At 48.2% G+C, this 18,560-nt stretch overlaps 1 protein-coding gene across 1 annotated transcript in view; it reads left to right on the top strand.

Moving 5' to 3' along the window:
- The window catches only part of LOC142043167 (gamma-aminobutyric acid receptor subunit gamma-4), a 43,577-nt gene extending 27,146 nt beyond the window's left edge, over positions 1 to 16,431 (top strand). The window contains exons 5-9 of the mRNA XM_075053998.1: positions 592 to 674; positions 2,094 to 2,231; positions 3,779 to 3,931; positions 8,714 to 8,916; positions 10,024 to 16,431. Coding sequence (XP_074910099.1) covers positions 592 to 674; positions 2,094 to 2,231; positions 3,779 to 3,931; positions 8,714 to 8,916; positions 10,024 to 10,317 — 871 coding nt within the window. The 3' untranslated portion in view covers positions 10,318 to 16,431. The remainder of the gene's footprint in view (positions 1 to 591; positions 675 to 2,093; positions 2,232 to 3,778; positions 3,932 to 8,713; positions 8,917 to 10,023) is intronic.
- Positions 16,432 to 18,560: the final 2,129 nt, after the last annotated feature.

The raw sequence follows: 18,560 nt of genomic DNA on the forward strand, positions 1-18,560 counted from the left end.
CATGCAGCAGGCACTGTAGCTGGCTGTTGAGGTGAGGGAACAAGGACCTGGTCAAAGCAGAGGAGGTTTCCAGGTGCCCTGGGACAGAGTAGTGGAGACATCTCCCAGGGCTGATGGGAGTGCATATGCAGTACTGGTTGCAGAATGGGCTTCCTCTTCCCAGGATGAAGGCTTCCAAAAAACTCAAACTGTTTTTCCATATAATACCTAGAAAAAAGTCAAAACTACAAATGGTTTCCTAAACCAAAATCCTTTAAAAGTTGGTTAGTCCAGCTATTTAATTCTGATATTAAACATTTGGCTTTTGTTCCCATAAATTCTCAGTCCCATAAATGAATCTGAAAAGCTTACTAAACAAAAAAGCTTTTTGAATGTGAAAATTAGATGTTTTTCTCACTTTGAAAATATCCAAACATATGTTTTATTTTGCTGCTGTTTTGAAATGTTCCTGCAAACAGACTGATCTTCAACAAATTAGTGTTTCTCTCTCAAGGAAGCGAGAATCTCTCTGTCACATTGTGGTGTTGGAATCAAACCACCTTCACCAACACAATATCTCAGTCTCTCTCTCTCTCTCTCTTTCTCTCTCAGGCTGACGATTGAGGCTGAATGTCTGCTCCAGCTGCAGAATTTCCCAATGGACACTCACTCCTGCCCTTTGGTTTTTTCCAGTTGTGAGTATATATATTTTTTAATAGTTTTAGAAGGCAAGTAGAGAAACCTCAGTAGAATAAAACTCTTCTGGGAGGACCATCCTCCCTTTTAGCTACATTTTTCACCTAATCTCTGTGACTGTCTTCCTGGGCCACTACCTGTCATGCCCTGAAGCATCCTCCCAGTTCTGGGCTAGAAAAGGTCTTCTGGGACAGATTCACAGCACCTCTGAGTTTCTCCTTAATTTGGGTGGATGGTTGGAGGTGATTATTTCACTGACCTTCTAGTCACTCCAGACAGAGTATATCCCTTCAGCTGGCAGACAAATGGCACCTGTCCTGCCTTGCATCTTCCCCCTTCTGCTCTCTGAGGGGACAGCTTGGCTTTCCAGACCTCAGCCCAGAGACAGACCCACTTTCTGCACCCAAGGTGATGGCAAAGGAGGGGTACTCAGACCTCCCCTCTCAGTCCCCACATGTCCATTCTCATCAGCAGAGAGGGCTGCTGATGTTGGCACATCTCCACTGGTAATTTTGCAGGGAGCCTTTCTACACCAAGAGATTCCTGTCCTTATGCATTGGTTGGAAATCTGATTCAGTCATCTTAGCTTGGGTTTGCCTCTCCTGCTTCCCCTGCCACTGAAGAGATGCAGCACATGTGGCTCTAAGGTGCTTCAGAGGGAGGCAGCATGCTGAGGAGATACCATCCCCTCATCTCCCACCATCCCTCATTCTTTGCTAATTAACGGTGCATGCCATACATGCTTGATAATTAGAAACACACTTTTCATTTGCTGCCAAGCTCTTGCTCCTTTCCTCCTCTGAGGAACTCTCTCGTAGGTGTTGAGGTCCCTGCTTCACAGTAGGCTTCTTTGTCAAGAAAGCCAGAGCCAGGAGAAGCCATGCTCCAGCCTGCAGGAGCCAGATCTCCTTCTCCATGGAGAATGCACCCTTTCTTTTCCATACTCAGGATCAGCTCCCAGGGCGAGAGGTACAGAGATAGTCAGAGCAGCCACAGTCAGGCTACCTCCCATGTTCACAGCTTTTTATTCCTGGTGTAGTCATGCCTGGGAAGGGGAGGTAGTCATGAGGAGTAGTGAGGGCCCCATGCTGTCCCAGGAAGCTAAAACCCTTAAAGATTTCAGGCTGGGGGAGTCCTCTTACACCAATCCAAGCCTCTTTCCCACCAGTGCAGTCCTTAGAAAAACTGTTTCTAGCATTGGATTTCCCATCCCTAGGATTTGAAGTGGCCCACAAGGGGAGATGCTGACCCTACCCCCATTGCATGTGGGGATGCCTAAGGGAACCTAATACCTGCCTGAAAGCTTCATGTTTACAAAACAGCTAGAGTGAGATGCCAGTGCTTTAGCAGTCAGGGTGGTGAATGAGGTGGAGGCACATGATGTACCATTTCATTGATGTCCTTGACCCTTTTCCCAGATGGCTACCCACGTGAGGAGATTGTCTATCGCTGGAGGCGCTACTCCATTGAGGTCTCCGACCAGCGCACCTGGAGGCTGTACCAGTTTGACTTCACGGGGCTGAGGAACACCTCAGAAGTTCTCAGGACTGGGGCAGGTGAGGCAAAGGGAGACAGCCCACAGACATGTCAGTGTGTTGGAGACCTTGCAGGAGGCAAAGGCATCATCAGACAGCTCCACAGTGGTGGGGAAGGAAAGTCACAACAGCACAGTTAGAGAAATGTAAGAATGAAGGGATGGACCTTTTCTAGAGGGAGCAGAAGTGATGGAGATTAAGAGTGAGGGGAAGACGAAGCAGGGGTAGGCCAGAACCACTGACAGCTGTGAACTGTGGGGTGACAATGCTGATGTGAATGAAGCTATCCCTAACTGAAGGGTCAAGAGGGAAAGGAGATGGAGCTCAGATCCCCTCTTGCTGCAGTATGTGCATACTATGTCATTTCTGGATGATGCTTATAATTGGAACAGGGGTGGGGAAATCAGAACTTGCAGATCTCAATCTTTACTTCTGTAAAGTTGTGTGGGGCTGACAAACACCTGAATTATGCTTTAAGAGACAGGAACAAGGTTGCATGTGTGAAGAAACTAAGGAATGGAGGCCCTTCAGCTCCTCCTCCTCATAATAGCTCACATTCCCTTTCCTTCCCACAGACAACTGAGGAAAGCCTCTTTGGATTCCTGCAGGTGGGGTGAGCTCATATTTTTAAGCCCTCTGAAGCAGCAAGTTCACATATTGCTTCTCCCACTCTGCAGAAAGCTGCTGTTGCCAACACCAGCAGCCAGCCTCTAACTGGGGTAGAAAGGCAGGACAAACCGGGACAAGAATTGGTGCAGTGAAAGTGTCTTGAATGCACTAGTGGCTGTCTGACATTTGTAATTCTCTTTTTTGGTAATTGCTTGCAAGCTCCATCTTAACCCTAGAGCTGTCAGGTGGCTTTCTTCCAATACTCACTAGGATCCTCTAAAAAAGCAGAAGAACCTCAGCTGTAAGTTGCCAAATGAGCAATTAGGATGTACAGCACCACATTCCTTTTCCAGGAGCAGAACCAGAGTCTCAACAAAAGTGATTGAAGGACACTTCCTTTGTCACAGTTCAGGTAGTTAGTTAGCAAGCCAGGCCATGTAGCCTGTTACAGCTAAATAGCTTCTATAGAAAAGAAACCCTTGCAGCAATCAGCTGAAGATGAAAACTCTATAGTTTCCTCTCTGAAACTTTTCCAGACAGTGTGTTTTTCAGTGTGCTTGGACACACAGCAGGGCCAGTACAAATGCAGCCTGGTGGTCACATAGCCAGCCAGGCAGGTAGCATCTGGGCAACCACAAAGTCAGCTCTTAAATTAGTCACAAAGACATTAAGTCTGACAGCTACAGCACCAGCCAGGTAGCCACAGAGTCCACTAGCCACAAAACCAGCAAGCCAGCTACAATGCCAGTGAGCCACCAAACCTACTCAGCCAGCCACACAGCTGTCCATAAAGCTAACAATCTGGGCAGCCACAAAGCCAGCCACAAAACCAGCCAGCCAGGCACTTAAAACATCAAGAAAACCTCAACAGAAACACTCCAAATTCTGAAACTTTGCTGATTTTTGTGTTTCCGGAAGCCACATGTTATGATTCCAATGTCTCCGTTGCTTTTTCCTAGGGGAGTACATGGTGATGACAGTTTCTTTTGACCTAAGCAGACGTATGGGTTATTTTGCCATTCAGACCTACATTCCCTGCATCCTGACTGTTGTTCTTTCCTGGGTTTCCTTCTGGATCAAGAGAGACTCTACGCCAGCCAGGACATCTCTGGGTAAGAGACAGGTTGTTGCATGTCTGATGCTTGTCAAACTCTGCAAGGCTAGCAGACTGGCAGTGTTGGAGTACAAAATCTCCTAAAGCACTTTGCCATCTTTTGGCATTATTCAGTTTACTGGAGGATAGTCCACTCCTCCATCTTTCTGTTTGTAACACTATCCTCAAGCTCAACCAAATCTCCAGCTGTGCTGGCTTGGACTACTGGATTATTTCAGGATAGCACAACACTCTCATATCTTGATCTGAGACCTGAACACAGCCTTTTCCAAGTTGACAATGTGGTATTCTCATGTGCTGAAAGGGAAAAGGGTGAGCTGTGGCATGGCAATGCTGGCCAAAGGGCTCCTGTCACAAGCATGTATTCTGCATTTCCTCATGACTTTTCAAGGGCTCAGTGTAGGACCAATGACAAGAAGGTTGTAGGGTAACAAGCAAAGTTGCTCGGCTGTATCCATAGAGTCCCAAGCTCTGGCAGGACATGGAAGCCCTGTAGGTACAGCCTTTCTCTGTCAGTCACACACAGTGGGAGTCCAGGACATGGCAACAGCTCTGCCTATTGTTTAGATTTTCTCAGCAACCTGCAGTGGCTCTTTGAGGCAGGAAAAAGCTTATGTTGATTGAATCCTGCTCTGATAGGCGCTAGACAGGTCTTTACAAATCTTTAATACACTTTAGCTGTATCTGCATTTTGCAGCAAGCTCTGCTTCCTGGCACTGTCCTTCCCATCAGCCTTGCTGACTTTCCCTTTAATTGGAGGTAGCATTCCCAGCCCTCCCTGCAGGCCTCTGTGTGGAGGAAGAGAAGAGGCAAGGGGCCATCAGCATCAGGCAGGGCTAGTCAGAGCCCATACATTCTGACCATCTCTCCCCACCTCCCTATCAAAATCAATTTCTTTGGTGCCCATGGAGAAAGCAGGAGGAGGAATGGGGTGTCACTTCCAATGGAGGTGAGGGTACGCCATAGTCTGTGGCTGGGAAAGGAATGAACAGCAAGAGGCAAAATGTTCTGCAAGGCTGACACCACTATGGTGGCTGTCTCAAAAAACAAAGGCAAGTTTCCCCAGGAGGGGGGCTCCTCTCTGTGGGAAGGGATCTCAGCACATCAAGAGCAATGTATTCTCTCCACAGTCCCTGTTGTACTTAATACAAATGATTCCCAGTGCATTTTAAGCCTGCCAACCTACATTAGGGAGATGTAAACCAGACCAGTTCCATTGGCATTCCAAATATATGGGAAGTCATATCACATCTGCTAAAGCAAAGACAGCAGGAAAATAGGAAAATCTCTTGCCATACTCCCACCCAGAGCCATTGGGGTGACCCCAGGAAAGGGTGGCAGGTGGATTTAGATGAATTCTAGAGAAGGAAGAACATCTTCTCCACATCCTAAAAAGCAGTCGATGAGATCACGAGACCAACTCTTGCAGCTGATCCTTTGTCGGCTCCTGATACTTCATCTCTGGAAACAGGTCTGTGAGCATTACTGCTGCTGCAAAAACAATTCCAAGCCCCATTCAAGTCAAAAGATATTCCTTATCATCTCCTACCCACTTGCCCTCTACGCCAAGAAATGGATAGATTGTGAAGAGCTGTCTCTGAAGAACAGCCATGAGCAGGTTGAAAGCTTATGGGTAAGAATTAGAGAGCAAGGCAACAAAGGGAATCTTGCGGTTGGTGTTTACTACAGGCCGCCCAATCAAGGGGAGCCTATTGACGCAGCCTTCTTACTCCAGCTACAGGAGGCATCGCACTCGCAGGCTCTCGTCCTGCTGGGGGACTTCAGCCACGCCAACATCTGCTGGAGGAGTAGCATGGTGAGCTGTAGGCAATCCAGGAGATTCCTGGAGTGCATTGAGGATAACTCAATGTAATATACAAGCCAGGTAATATACAATCCTACCAGAGGGGATGTGATACCGGACCTGATGGTCACCAATGCAAGTCAGCTAATCGGTGACATCAAGACTGAAGGCAGCCTGGCTGCAGTGATCATGCACTGGTGGAGTTCACAGTCCTGAGGGATATGGGTCAGGCAAAGAGTAAAGTCAGGAACTTAAATTTTAGGAAAGCAAAATTCCAGCTGTTCAAGAAGTTAGCCAATAGGACCCCCTGGGAAACTGCCCTCAGGGACAAGGGAGCAGAACAGAGCTGGCAGATCTTTAAGGATGCTTTCCACAGAGCGCAAGAGCTCTTGATCCCCAGGTGTAAGAAATCAGGAAAGGAGAGCAAGAAACTGGCATGGATGAGTCGAGACCTGCTGGTCAAACTAAAGGGCAAGAAGGAAATGTACAGGCAGTGGAAGCAGGGACAGGTATCCTGGGAGGAGTATAGGGACGCTGCCTGGTTGTGTAGGGATGGCGTCAGGAAGGCCAAGGCGCAGCTTGAGCTGAACTTGGCAAGGGATGCAAAGAATAATAAGAAGGGCTTCTACAGGTATGTCAGCCAGAAAAAGGTCCAAGAAAGTGTACCGCCCTGATGAACACAACTGGCAAACTGGTAACAATGGATGAGGAGAAGGCTGAGGTACTCAACAACTTTTTTGCCTCAGTCTTCACTGGCAACCTCTCTTCCCACACCTCTTCAGTGGATGGACTGCAAGACAGGGACTGGGGGAGCAAAGTCCCTCTCACTGTAAGAGAATATCAGGTTTGTGACCACCTGAGGAACCTGAATATACATAAGTCTATGGGACCTGACAAGATGCATCCCAGAGTCCTGAGGGAATTGGCTGATGTAGTTGCCAAGCCACTCTCCATGATATTTGAAAAGTCATGGCAGTCAGGTGAAGACCTCGGTGACTGGAAAAAGGGAAACACTGCACCCATTTTTTAAAAGGGTAGAAAGGAGGGCCCTGAGAACTACCAACCCGCCAGCCACATCTCTGTGTCTGGGAAGATCATGGAACAGATCCTCCTAGAAGCCATGTTAAGGCACATGGAGGACAGGGAGATGATTCGACACAGCTAACATGCCTTCACCAAGGGCAAGTCTTGCCTGACCAGCCTAGTGGCCTTCTATGATGGAGTGACTACATCAGTGGACAAGGGAAGAGCTACAGATGTCATCTATCTGGACTTCTGTAAGGCCTTTGACACGGTCCCCCACAACATCCTTCTCTCTAAATTGGAGAGAGATGGATTTGATGGGTGGACTGTTCAGTGGATAAGGAATTGGCTGGGTGGTCGCATCCAGAGAGTAGTGGTCAACAGCTCAATGTCCAGATGGAGATCAGTGATAAGTGGTGTCCCTCAGGAGTCCATATTGGGACCCGTACTGTTTAGTATCTTCATCAATGACATAGAGAGTGGGATTGAGTGCACCCTCAGCAAATTTGCAGATGACACCAAGCTGAGTGGTGCAGTTGACAAGCCTGAGGGACAGGATGCCATCCAGAGGGATCTGGACAAGCTTGAGAAGTGAGTCCATGTGAACATCATGAGGTTCAACGAGGCCAAGTGCAAGGCCCTGCACCTGGGGCAGGGCAACCCCCAGTATCAATACAGGCTAAGGGAGGAAGGGATTGAGAGCAGCCTTGTGGAGAAGGACTTGGGAGTACTGGTGGATGAAAAGCTGGACATGAGCTGGCAATGTGCGCTCACAGCCCAGAAGGCCAACCATATCCTGGGCTGCATAAAAAGAAATGTGGCCAGCAGGTCGAGGGAGGTGATTCTGCCCCTCTACTCCACTCTGGTGAGACCCCACCTGGAGTACTGTATCCAGGTCTGGAGTCCTTGGTACAAGAAAGACATGGACCTGCTTGAGTGAGTCCAGAGCAGGGCCACAAAAACGATCAGAGGGATGGAACACCTCTCCTATGAGGACAGGCTGAGAGAGTTGGTGGTGTTCAGCCTGAAGAAGAGAAGGCTCTGGGGAGACCTTATTGCAGCCTTTCAATACTTAAAGGGGGCTTATAAGAAAGATGCAGACTTTTTAATAAGGCCTACAGCAATAGGACAAGGAGTTATGGTTTTAACCTAAAAGACAGTAGATTCAGACTAGATAGAAGGAAGAAATTTTTTACAATGAGGGTGGTAAAACACTGGAACAGGTTGCTCAGAGAGGTGGTAGATGCCCCATCCCTGGAAACATTCAAAGTCAGGTTGGACGGGGCTCTGAGCAACCTGATCTAGTTGAAGATGTCCCTGCTCATTGCAGGTGGGTTGGACTAGATGACCTTTAAAGGTCCCTTCCAACCCAAACTATTCTATGATTCTATGATGAGCTTTGCATTGGGCTGAATTAATGCTGGGAGCAAATGCTCAAAGACAAAGGCAGAAAAAGAACAGAGGCCTTTGCCTTCCAGCTCTGGTTCACATCAGACAGAAGTAGCAGTCCTGTGTCATCTAAGACATTGCCATGTTTATTGCTGACTCAGCCAGACATCACTGACTGAATCCCAACTCACCCATTGCCTGCCCAAAGCCATCCATCCAGTGTTATTGCCTCTTAGCATGTCCTTCCTTTGGACCCTCCTGCCATCATCCAAGCAGTTGTTCCTGTGTACAGCCTTAAGCAGAGTCCGAGTTCCCCACTCCTTTACCAGTTCACATTGATGGCCTGTGTGACACCTGGGTTTTGAACAACTCCTTTTCCATAGAGCATTGTCAGAGGGCACCTCAAGACCAGTGTCCCTCTGAGCAGAGCAAAAATGGGACCAGACAACCAGAGGAATTTCTCTACCACATTAGAGGGGAAATGTGGATTTTCTTAGGTCTAGATGCATGCAGAAGATACAAGTGCTCCTCTTTATTACTTAAACCAGCTCTTTTCTCTCTTAGGTATCACGACTGTGCTAACAATGACCACCCTGAGTACGATCTCCCGCAAGCACCTTCCCCGTGTTTCCTATATCACAGCCATGGACCTCTTTGTCTCTGTGTGCTTCATCTTCGTCTTTGCAGCTCTCATGGAGTACGCTACACTCAACTACCTGGTGGGAAACAAGAAACCACTCGAGCAAAACAACAGGAAAGCCAGACTGGTAGGTCAAAGGAGCCAGCAGAGGTGGATGCTGTTAGAACCTCAAGCTAGTTAGAAATATCTCTCCTGAGCCTGCATTGGAAACTGCTGATGTGGTTTACTGCCTGACCCATACTGTGTTCGCAACATCCTCAAACCACCCTGTGTGCTGGGTCTGAGCACCTGAAAGGTCAGACACAACCAGAAAAAGCAGATGAGGCTCCCCTAAAACAAGGAGGTCCCTGTCAGAGCCAGGCACCCTGTGCTCTCTTCAGAATTGCTGGAGAGCTTATCAGTACAGTTTAGGATGACTCACATGACCAAATGTAAATGTCCACTTTAAGACAGGGTGATCCATACCCAGGTTCTTCCACCTGTACGGGTTTGATCTCTGTGGATTACAGAGGTATCTTATGTCACAGAGATGCAGAAACCTACTTTCTTTTGTGGTCTGTCCATCAGAAGACCTCCTGAGTGTGGGGATAGTGAACCCAGAGTGGTCATCATCCTCTTGAGATCTGCCCAAGCTCATGGCAGGTACTTCTGACATTGGCTGAAACAGGCCTCTGAATTGGGACAGAACTGAAACCAAAAAAGACAGATCTCTTCTGTTCCAGCCTCATTTCCCAGCACAGGTGGAGAGAGCTCTTCCATGAGGCTGATGATATGCCTCTGCTCCTGGGCCAAGAGGTTATGGGTCACACACAGCCTTTCTCCAGCTTTTCTCCAGTAACTGACAGCACCCAGAAGACACATCTGGACTGTGTGCTGTGTCTTCAGAGACAGCTTAGGTCAGGGGAATGAGGGAAGAGGCTAGCACAGCTGAAGCCAAACAGGTCCCGTTTCTGCACTATTAGTGGCAGAGATAGGGAATCAGAGCAAATCTTTGCTGACTAAGGCTATGCCCTAGGCTGCCAGGGAGGAAACTCACCGTCATGCAGGAAGCTGCCAGTCCCTACAGTATGCTAAGGTGGTAATTTACAGCCAGGTGCAGAGATGGGGAATGATCAGTCATCCCTCTCCATTGAACTGCACCTATGCTATGATCTATTGCCAATTGGATGGGTTTGGGTGTCTAGTTTTCTTGCCTTTTCCTTCCCTTTAATCCACTTTCCCCTCCTCATTATAGCCACCTGCTGGTGCACAGGTGATGCCATCCTTTACCACCATCAACATCAACAACATCATGCACTGGCCCCCAGAGATAGAGGAGGATGAGGATGAAGACCCTGGCTCCCCCTGTCTGGAAGGAAAGGAATGCGAGAGGTTCTTCTGCTGCATTGAAGACTGTCAGACAGGAATGTGGCGGGAGGGGAGGGTCCGCATTCACATCTCCCGCCTAGACTCCTACTCTCGAGTTTTCTTCCCCACTGCCTTCCTGCTCTTCAACATTGTCTACTGGATTGCCTATCTCTATCTCTAGCTGTTCTTTGTCCTCAGCTGGAAAGGACTGGAGACCAGCAAGATGGGCTTCTCAAGGAGCATAAAGAACAGCATCTCTTCAGTTGTAGTCGATTGTCGGCCTGAACAATTCAACCTGTTGATTCCCTCTTCCTGCTCTCTCATCTCTTCTGAGAAGAACCAGACAGCTTTTTTTTAGCCTTCTAAAGTATCTTTTTAGAGAATCTACCCTTCCCAAACAACCTCCTTTCCAGCACCACCAGCATTTTACTCCTTGTAAGATTGTCCAAAAACATCCTATTCCCATTTCAAACATTAGGGATTTTGTCAAAAACAAAAACCTTAATGGGTTTCATTTTTCCATCAAATCCTACTCCAAAATTCCATGGGAAGTGATGGCAAATGGAGTTTTCTGCACAGTTATTAAGACTGCAAAGAAAATAAAGGAGATCTTACAACTTCTGCACCACTTCCACCAGAACAGACTTTGTGGAGTGCTAGAGGCTTGGAAAGGTCCAAAGGAAAGAAGTGTGAAAGAGGGCAGCAGTACAGCTTTTCCACAGTAGCTGGGCTTGGCTAAAATGTTTTGAACCTGCCCAGAAAGCTGACAGTGGCACTGACAAGGATGGAGTAGCTGCAAGCCTCCACCAGCTCCCAGCTCCCCGTAGAATATCTGTGGAGCCTTCCTCATGGATCACTCCACTTGTACCAACTGGCACCCAAGGCATCCACCCACTGAGGCATTGCTGATTCTCATCAGATGGTGGTAAAAAGCACTTCACAAGTTTGAAGGGCCCATCTGCCTTACTGGAGCAGACTCTTCAGGGCTCACAGTGACATTCTGCTTTGTGATCAGGACTTTGAGCAGGCTATGCAGCTTATGCTGGGCATAGCCAAAAGAGAGAGAAAGTCCTTATGCTACAAAGACCAGAAGCAGTCTCATAGGCCTGTTGTGAGGTAGCTTTCATTGGCCTGTCTCACGTGAACTGGGCCCTATTGTACCATGCATCATAGCAGGGCAGTGCTCTCCTTCACAACAACACTTGTTGAAACCATCAGATCTGTGCTTGGTAGTAGGTGCTAACCTGAGAAAGGGGTACTAGAAAAAGGAACATGATCAGCCACCAGTGCTGCACCTACCAGTGGTGGGGAGAGAGCATTCCTGCAGCTCAGATGTGTTTCCTTACTTCTTTTTTTTCATAATTACATAAAAAAAACAGACTTCACTAAAACTGTATGGCTCTTCCTAGTTGCCACCAATACTTGGCCCTTTTCTTCCCAAAATCAGGAAATGGAGCGAGTTGTCCTTTGTAGATTTCAGGAAGGTCAGACATAGTGAGATGGTTCCTTATGGTCCATCTTAAAGGGATAGAGAAATGCATAATGCAGTCTCGACTGGGAAGAAACTGCATAATGTAGAAGAGGAAACTCAGGCCCAAGGTCCATAATGTGTAAATCAGCTGCCCCCCCATTTATACCAACTGCTGATGTGGCCCACAGCATGATTGTGAAAAGCAATGTACCATTAATAGTTACTTACTCTGTAAATTACAAACAAAAAAATTTCTTTTTAAAAACAGCATGTTTTAGAAACAACTAGTACTTAAAAGGCTTGTCACAAGAAGAAAGGTGGCATGGCTGCAGAGAAAAAGTTAGGAACGGCTGGCTTACAGGACAGCTAACGGGCAGGAGGTTTTACATATTCTTAGAGAGCAATTTGATCTGGTTTAAAGATGGATTTTGACACTGTTAAATCTGATCTGAATAATGAAGTGTCATGTTTAATTCATTCAGCCTTACCTTGGTTCCAGAGGAACAGCTAGAGCGCCTAATTAAGTATACAATAGTACAACACTCAGCTAAGTATAACCTAATGGGGTCAGACCAGCATAGCTCTGGAAGGGGAAATTGTGCCTGTCTAACCTGTTACAGTTCTTCTTTTAAAATACCAAGTAAGAGATAAAGGTTACCCAGAAGCATAATTTGCTTTGCTACTCCGACAGCTTTTGAAAGGATGGAAAGAAATTATGGCGGGTGGTTCTAACTGAGGAAATTGATTTAGCAAAAGAATTATTAAGGAGGTTCTAATTAGAGGAAATTAACTGAGGAGAGGGGAAAAAAGAATTGTTAAGGAGGCTCTAATTAGAGGAAATTAATGTTTTAGAGAGAAAGACACAGAGAGGGAGAAGTCTAAGAAAAGAATCAAAACAACTTCCAGACAAGGAGAGCTGCTGGGTGACAGTGCCGACTCCCAGCCAGGCAGGTTGATGTTCTGCTCCTGATAGCAAAGCACTATTAGATGTAGCAAGAGAAAAACCTCCTATGACTCAACCGTACACCAACAGGGAGCTGGATTAAACAGGGTCCTGTGATCTCTGTGGGGAGCCAAAAGGAAAGAGCATCCTAGATTAAAACTGGCTCACGCGACAGACTCTGAATGAAGCATGTCTTCACATGTCAGAAGGCAGTTGCTAGTATGTGCGTGGGAGAGGACACCCTGGTGGCAAACCAGGGCCCATGCCAAATATGCTCATTAACAGTACGGTGGCATAAAAGGTGTGCAGGCAATGTAGGCTGCAGTGAACACAGGCAGCTAAATGTGGAAGGGGAGCATCTGAGAAAGGGATGGTGGAAGGGAAAATTTAACATCCATGTGCAAAGGAGTCCAAACATCTGCAATTCACTGTAGCTGTGAAGCACTTGGGAGCCTTGATGGACACAGATGATCATCATGGGCACCAGAGTACAGACTTCAGCCCTGAGAGCAGCAGGTTGTTGAAATTAGACCTTTTACAGATCAGCCAGGAGAGAAGCAGGGTGTACAAGAGCCCTAAGAGGATGACAGAGACTTGGGCAAAGTAGAATTGAAAGCTTGTAAGATTTCACCAAAAAAAGATAAAGCCAACACACACCTAGGTAATTTAACCAGTGATGGAGGATTTGACAGAGGAAAATAGCCTAGCGTGGGCTGGAGCACAAGGAAGCTGATTACTAAGGCTGGGGAAGGAGGAGGGAGGGGGCTTTTTGGCTTAGGGAAATCTGTGCCCATCATAAATAGCTCAATAAATAAAGGCATGCACAAATTCAATCATGTTTTTAAGTTTCTACAGTATCTATCTCAAAAAAGGAAAGCTAAGAAAAGCCAGAAAGAAAAATCTGCCATTTTTTGGAATTACTTTGCAAAGCTCCAGTTTCCTGAAAAAAGGTTTCCCTGCTATATCAGCAAGGAATCCAGGGCACAGAGACATCCAGTAGCCATGTGTGGCCCTGCTCAGCAAGACAGGGAGAGCCAAGGCCCACTGGTCCCCTCCTAGACTGGCATAAACCACCTGCCTTTCCCTGCATGCTGTAGTTTCTGCCATCACGCTGGGATGGCTTATGGTACCGCAGTGTCTTTCAGCCTGGCACAGCTGTTGCCTTTTCACCAGCGTCTGACTAGCTCACTCCAGGGGACACAGCCCAAGAACATGGGGCTGAGCCATGCTGTGCTGGGCAGGAGGGATGGAGACACCTGGGCAACTGCAAGACACCTGGGTGGCTGTGCTGCCCCCTCCCCTCAAGTAGGTTTCGACTTTCTTCCCCAGCCGGAAACTTGGTGGAGGAGCCACGTATTGCCACTGTCACAGGCTGAGTTGGTGCTGGACTCACCTCCTCCCTACCCTTCCCAGGGATGAGCAAGTCACATTCCCAGCCCCGGTGCCTACAGAGGACCTCTGTCGGACAGCTACTACATGACAAGTTTCCTTGCTGGTGGCCCGAGAGTGCTCGATGCTGGCTATCATGGCTGATCCTGTAGCAGAAGAACACACATCCCAAGTTAGTGAACTTTGCTGTGAATGTGGTCAGTTCCACCTCTTGCTGGACAATCATCTCTACAACTTCCAGGATGAAGTGGACAATGAACTTATCTGCCATATCTGCCTGTAGGCTCTTCTCCAACCTATGGACACCCCCTGTGGACATATGCACTGTTTCAAATGCCTTGAAAACTTCATGCAGGAGTATAACTTTTGTCCTGTGGATCGGAAAAAGCTCTCTTTCCAGCAGTGCCACAAGTCCAGCCTTCTAGTAAGAAACCTGTTGGATAAGCTGATTGTCTTCTGTCCTTTCAAGGCAGTGTCAGCAGACAATGCAGCGGTGAGAACTAGAAGCTCATCTGTAGGACAGGTGTCCTGGTTTCAAGAAATATAAATCTGAACTACAGTGGAAAAAGAATCCAATTTCCAAAGGGAAGGAACATCCCCCTACCAAGGTGGAGACAAACACACACAAGGATCCAGAAGTACCAAATGGAGTATCATCACTTTGTGGCAGAAAGCTCTGCAGCTGCTGTGGTAACACTAGGGACTGCAGAGCCTGGACTGCTTAATCCAGCTTTTGAGGAGACTGAAGAAGACCTTCCTCAGAGAGTTAAGTTAGTCTTATGGCTGAAAAGAACAAAATTGAAATTCACCAAGAAGACCTGAAGGAAGAGTTGAGGATGAGGATAGCCGGGGAGTAATGACACCTCACTAAGAAACATTGTTCAGGAAGTTTTGCAGGATTCTGTCATTGCTGCAGATGGAAGAATAGCACCTGGGGACCATATTCTTGAGGTGAATGGTGTCAACATCAGCAGTGTGACTCACTGCCAAGCTGTCTCCTTTCTGCACCACCCAGGGCTCAGTATTAGGGCCAGTTCTATTTAATATTTTTATCAATGATCAGGATGGGGGATCAAGTGCACCCTCAGTAAGTTTGCAGACAACACCAAGTTGGGCAGGAGTGTTGATCTGCTGGAGGGTAGGAAGGCTCTACAGAGGGATCTGGACAGGCTGGATCGATGGGTGAGGCCAAACGTATGAGGTTCAACAAGGCTAAGTGCAAAGTCCTGCACTTGGGTCACAACGACCCCGTGCAGCGCTACAGGCTGGGGAAGAGTGGCTGGAAAGCTGCCTGGTGGAAAAGGACCTGGGGGTGTTGGTCAACAGCCGGCTGAATATGAGCCAGCAGTGTGCCCAGGTGGCCAAGAAGCCATACAAGTGATACAAGCCTGGCTTGTATCAGAAATAGTGTGGCCAGCAGGAGTAGGGAAGTGATTGTCCCCCTGTACTTGGCACTGATGAGACCACACCTCAAATACTGTGTTCAGTTTTGGGCCCCTCACTACAAGACATTGAGGTGCTGGAGCGTGTCCAAAGAAGAGCAACGAAGCTGGTGAAGGGTCTAGAGAAAAAAAGTCCTATGAGGAGCGGCTGAGGGAACTGGGGTTGTTTAGCCTGGAGAAAAGGAGGCTCAGGGGAGACCTTATCACTCTCTACAATTACCTGAAAGGAGGTTGTACTGAGGTGCGTACTGGTCTCTTCTCCCAAGTAACAAGTGATAGGACAAGAGGAAACAGCCTCAAGTTGCACCAGGGGAGGTTTAGATTGGACATTAGGAAGAATTTCTTCACTGAAAGCGTTATCAAGCACTGGAACAGGGAAGTGGTTGAGTCACCATCCCTGGAGGTATTTAAAAGACATGTAGACAAGGCACTTACTTAGGGACATGGTTTAGTGGTGGATTTGGCAGTGTCAGGTTTACAGTTGGACTCGAAGATATTAAGGGTCTTTTCCAACCTAAATGATTTTATGATTCTAATATCTAGCTAATGATGGGGACTGGAAACGGTGATCTCAGCATTTAAGTTTTATGGCTTTTGTTTGGAAGGTAAAAGTCAGGAAAAAGGTTGATTTCTCATTTCTCTGTCTCCAATTCCTATCCTTCCCCTCCAAATTATGCTGTGTAAGGGACCATTTTTAGACTGTATGCTCTTCAGGGCAGGCACTCTCTTATTGTGTGTTTGTACAGCGACTAGCACACTAGGGCTTGTTCCTTAACTGAGATTTCTGGATGCTACTTATTATAAATAATAAACAACAATATGGACTACCTGTCTTCAACACCACTGTCTATCTACATCTTGTAAGAAGGCTAAAAGTTGTCCCCTGTTCCCCCTCTGATGGGGTTACTGGAGCTGGTTAATATTTTTATTTCCCCAGAGAAAAATATTTTGTTGGAAAGTGGGGAAAAATGTTGGTCTGATATTTTTGGGGTGGGTGGGTGATTTTTCTTTTTTTCTTTTTTTTAAAGAAAGAAGTTGCTTTAAATCAACACTGCTCAGAAGCATGTTTAAATGGTCTCTACCATTTAAAATCATTGTTTCTAATGCAAGAGAAACCCTTGCTTGGTCCTTTCAGTCTGTTGCCATTGTAAAGAAAATACCAATATCTCCCCAAGTGTTTTTTGGGGGGAGGGGAGGTGGCATTAATATTTGGTGGACTTTATTTTGGCCTTTCTGCTCCCCATCATAATGGTGGTGACTTTTGGGGTGATCATAATCAAAAGGACAAGCCCAGCTCTGAAGAAGGCCTCCCCCAAGAGCCGCCCAGCCTCCTGTCCCCAAACCGCAAGGAGGAGCGAAGGCCAGCAGTGCCCGCGTGGCTGCCAAATCCAGCCCTCAGCCCACACAGCCACGTATGTGAAGCCTTACCCTTTGCTCCTTTGGAGAAACATTCATTACTCATGCCTGCTGCGCTAGAGACATTGCCCTCTTGCTGCCCCTCCCCCAAAACGCGGTCTCCCTTCTTCAGTGCTGCCTCCTACCCTGCGTGGCCCTGACATGCTGCCACCGCTCCCTCAGCCTTGAAACTCCCCTAAGATCTCCCCAAATATCCAATTTGCCGAGGCTAGAAGGGAAGGGAGCATCGACGCTCATGGAAAAGCCCTCTCCCAACCATTAAAAAAACCCCACGAGATCATCCTAGCACACAGGGCATCGCACGAGGCCCGCCTGAGGATGGCCTGCTGCCAGGCAAGACTCCTCCACCTCTCCTCCACGACCCACACGTCCTTCATGAACTTGCAGGGGGACGCGGCCCCGCCGTCCTCTCACCTCGCCCGCAACATGGAGGAGGGCTGAGCCATCTCCAAGAGGCCGCACCCCCTGCCGCCTCCCGCCCGCGGATGCTATTTCCTCTCCTCACTCTCTCTCCGGGGGCCTGTTCTCTGGGTTTCGTCCCACCCGCCGCTCCCCGACCCACAGGGGCTCCTGCCGCCCACTGCCGCCTGCCCGGGGCAGCCTCTCCCGCGCACGCGCGGAGCCGGGCCCGCTAGCGAACCCCCCCCCACCACCACCACCCCCCCGTCGCCGTGGAAACCGTTGGGCCGCGGCTCCGCCGCCGGTGCTTGAACCGTAAAGCCATCGTGTTTCTGACGTGATGTCCCCCCCTTTCTTTCCCCGCTTCTCAGTGCCAACGGGAGGCGTCGGTATTTTCGTACGGAGCGCGGCGAGGGAGGGCGCCGGCTTCTGAGGAAGGCCGGGGTGCCCGTGTGGCCCGGGCGGGGGCCCGGCGGCTCAGGGGAGGTCGGCTCCCCGCGGGCACGCTTCACACCAGCCCGGAGCGGGAAAGCCTCCCTCCTCTCTCCGGCACGCCTTACATCCCCTCACGCTTTGACACATCCCAAAATGCTGAAAACATGAGGTGGTGAAGGGGGGGAGGGCGGAGGGAGAAGAGAAAGTTATATTAAGTCGTTACTTTTTATATTGCTGAAATACATTCATTATAATTTCTCTTCCTCTTAATGCCTCAGATTTATAGGCTTTGGGAAGATTGAATTTAAGGAGAATGAGAGCGGCCAAAAATGTTTCAAGCTGCAAGAGGGGAGACATGAACACACCTGCCTGCACAGCCCCAGCGTGGCTGGGATGGGAGCTGCCACCCCAGGCCCGTGTCAGGGTGACTGCTACACGGCGCCCGTTTGTTGTCTTTGTCATCTCTCGGAGAAATGGCACCGATCGCCCGACAGCACAGCACAACTTCTGGCAGCCCATTAAGGGCAGGAGGTACCTGCCGTGAAGTGTTGGCGTATAAAGCGGCTGGGCTCCCAGTGTTCCCATTAGACCGGGTGAGGAAACCCAGGTACCCAGGGGAAATGCCCTATTGCCTGCAGACCTTCAATAAAGAAGTGTGTCTGGGAAAAAAATTGGGGTGGTTTGTTTTTTAAGGATTGTGCAAGAGAAAATTGACTCAATTTCCTGTCAGAGGAATCTCAGGTCTTTCAGGGTGGGTTTTTTTGTTCTTGCTGTTGCTGATTCTTTATATTACTGCCTGGCATGATTTTACCCCTCTTTCCTTGTTTTTTCCCCTTCTCCCCACATCTGCTAAAAAAGTAAATAACAGAGTCCAGGCCTCATCCTTCCCAGCCACACTTATGGCATGATCTGAGCCTATGTGATAATAA

This window comes from Buteo buteo, chromosome 22 (genome assembly GCF_964188355.1).
Source record: "Buteo buteo chromosome 22, bButBut1.hap1.1, whole genome shotgun sequence".
NCBI classification, from domain to species: domain Eukaryota; kingdom Metazoa; phylum Chordata; class Aves; order Accipitriformes; family Accipitridae; genus Buteo; species Buteo buteo.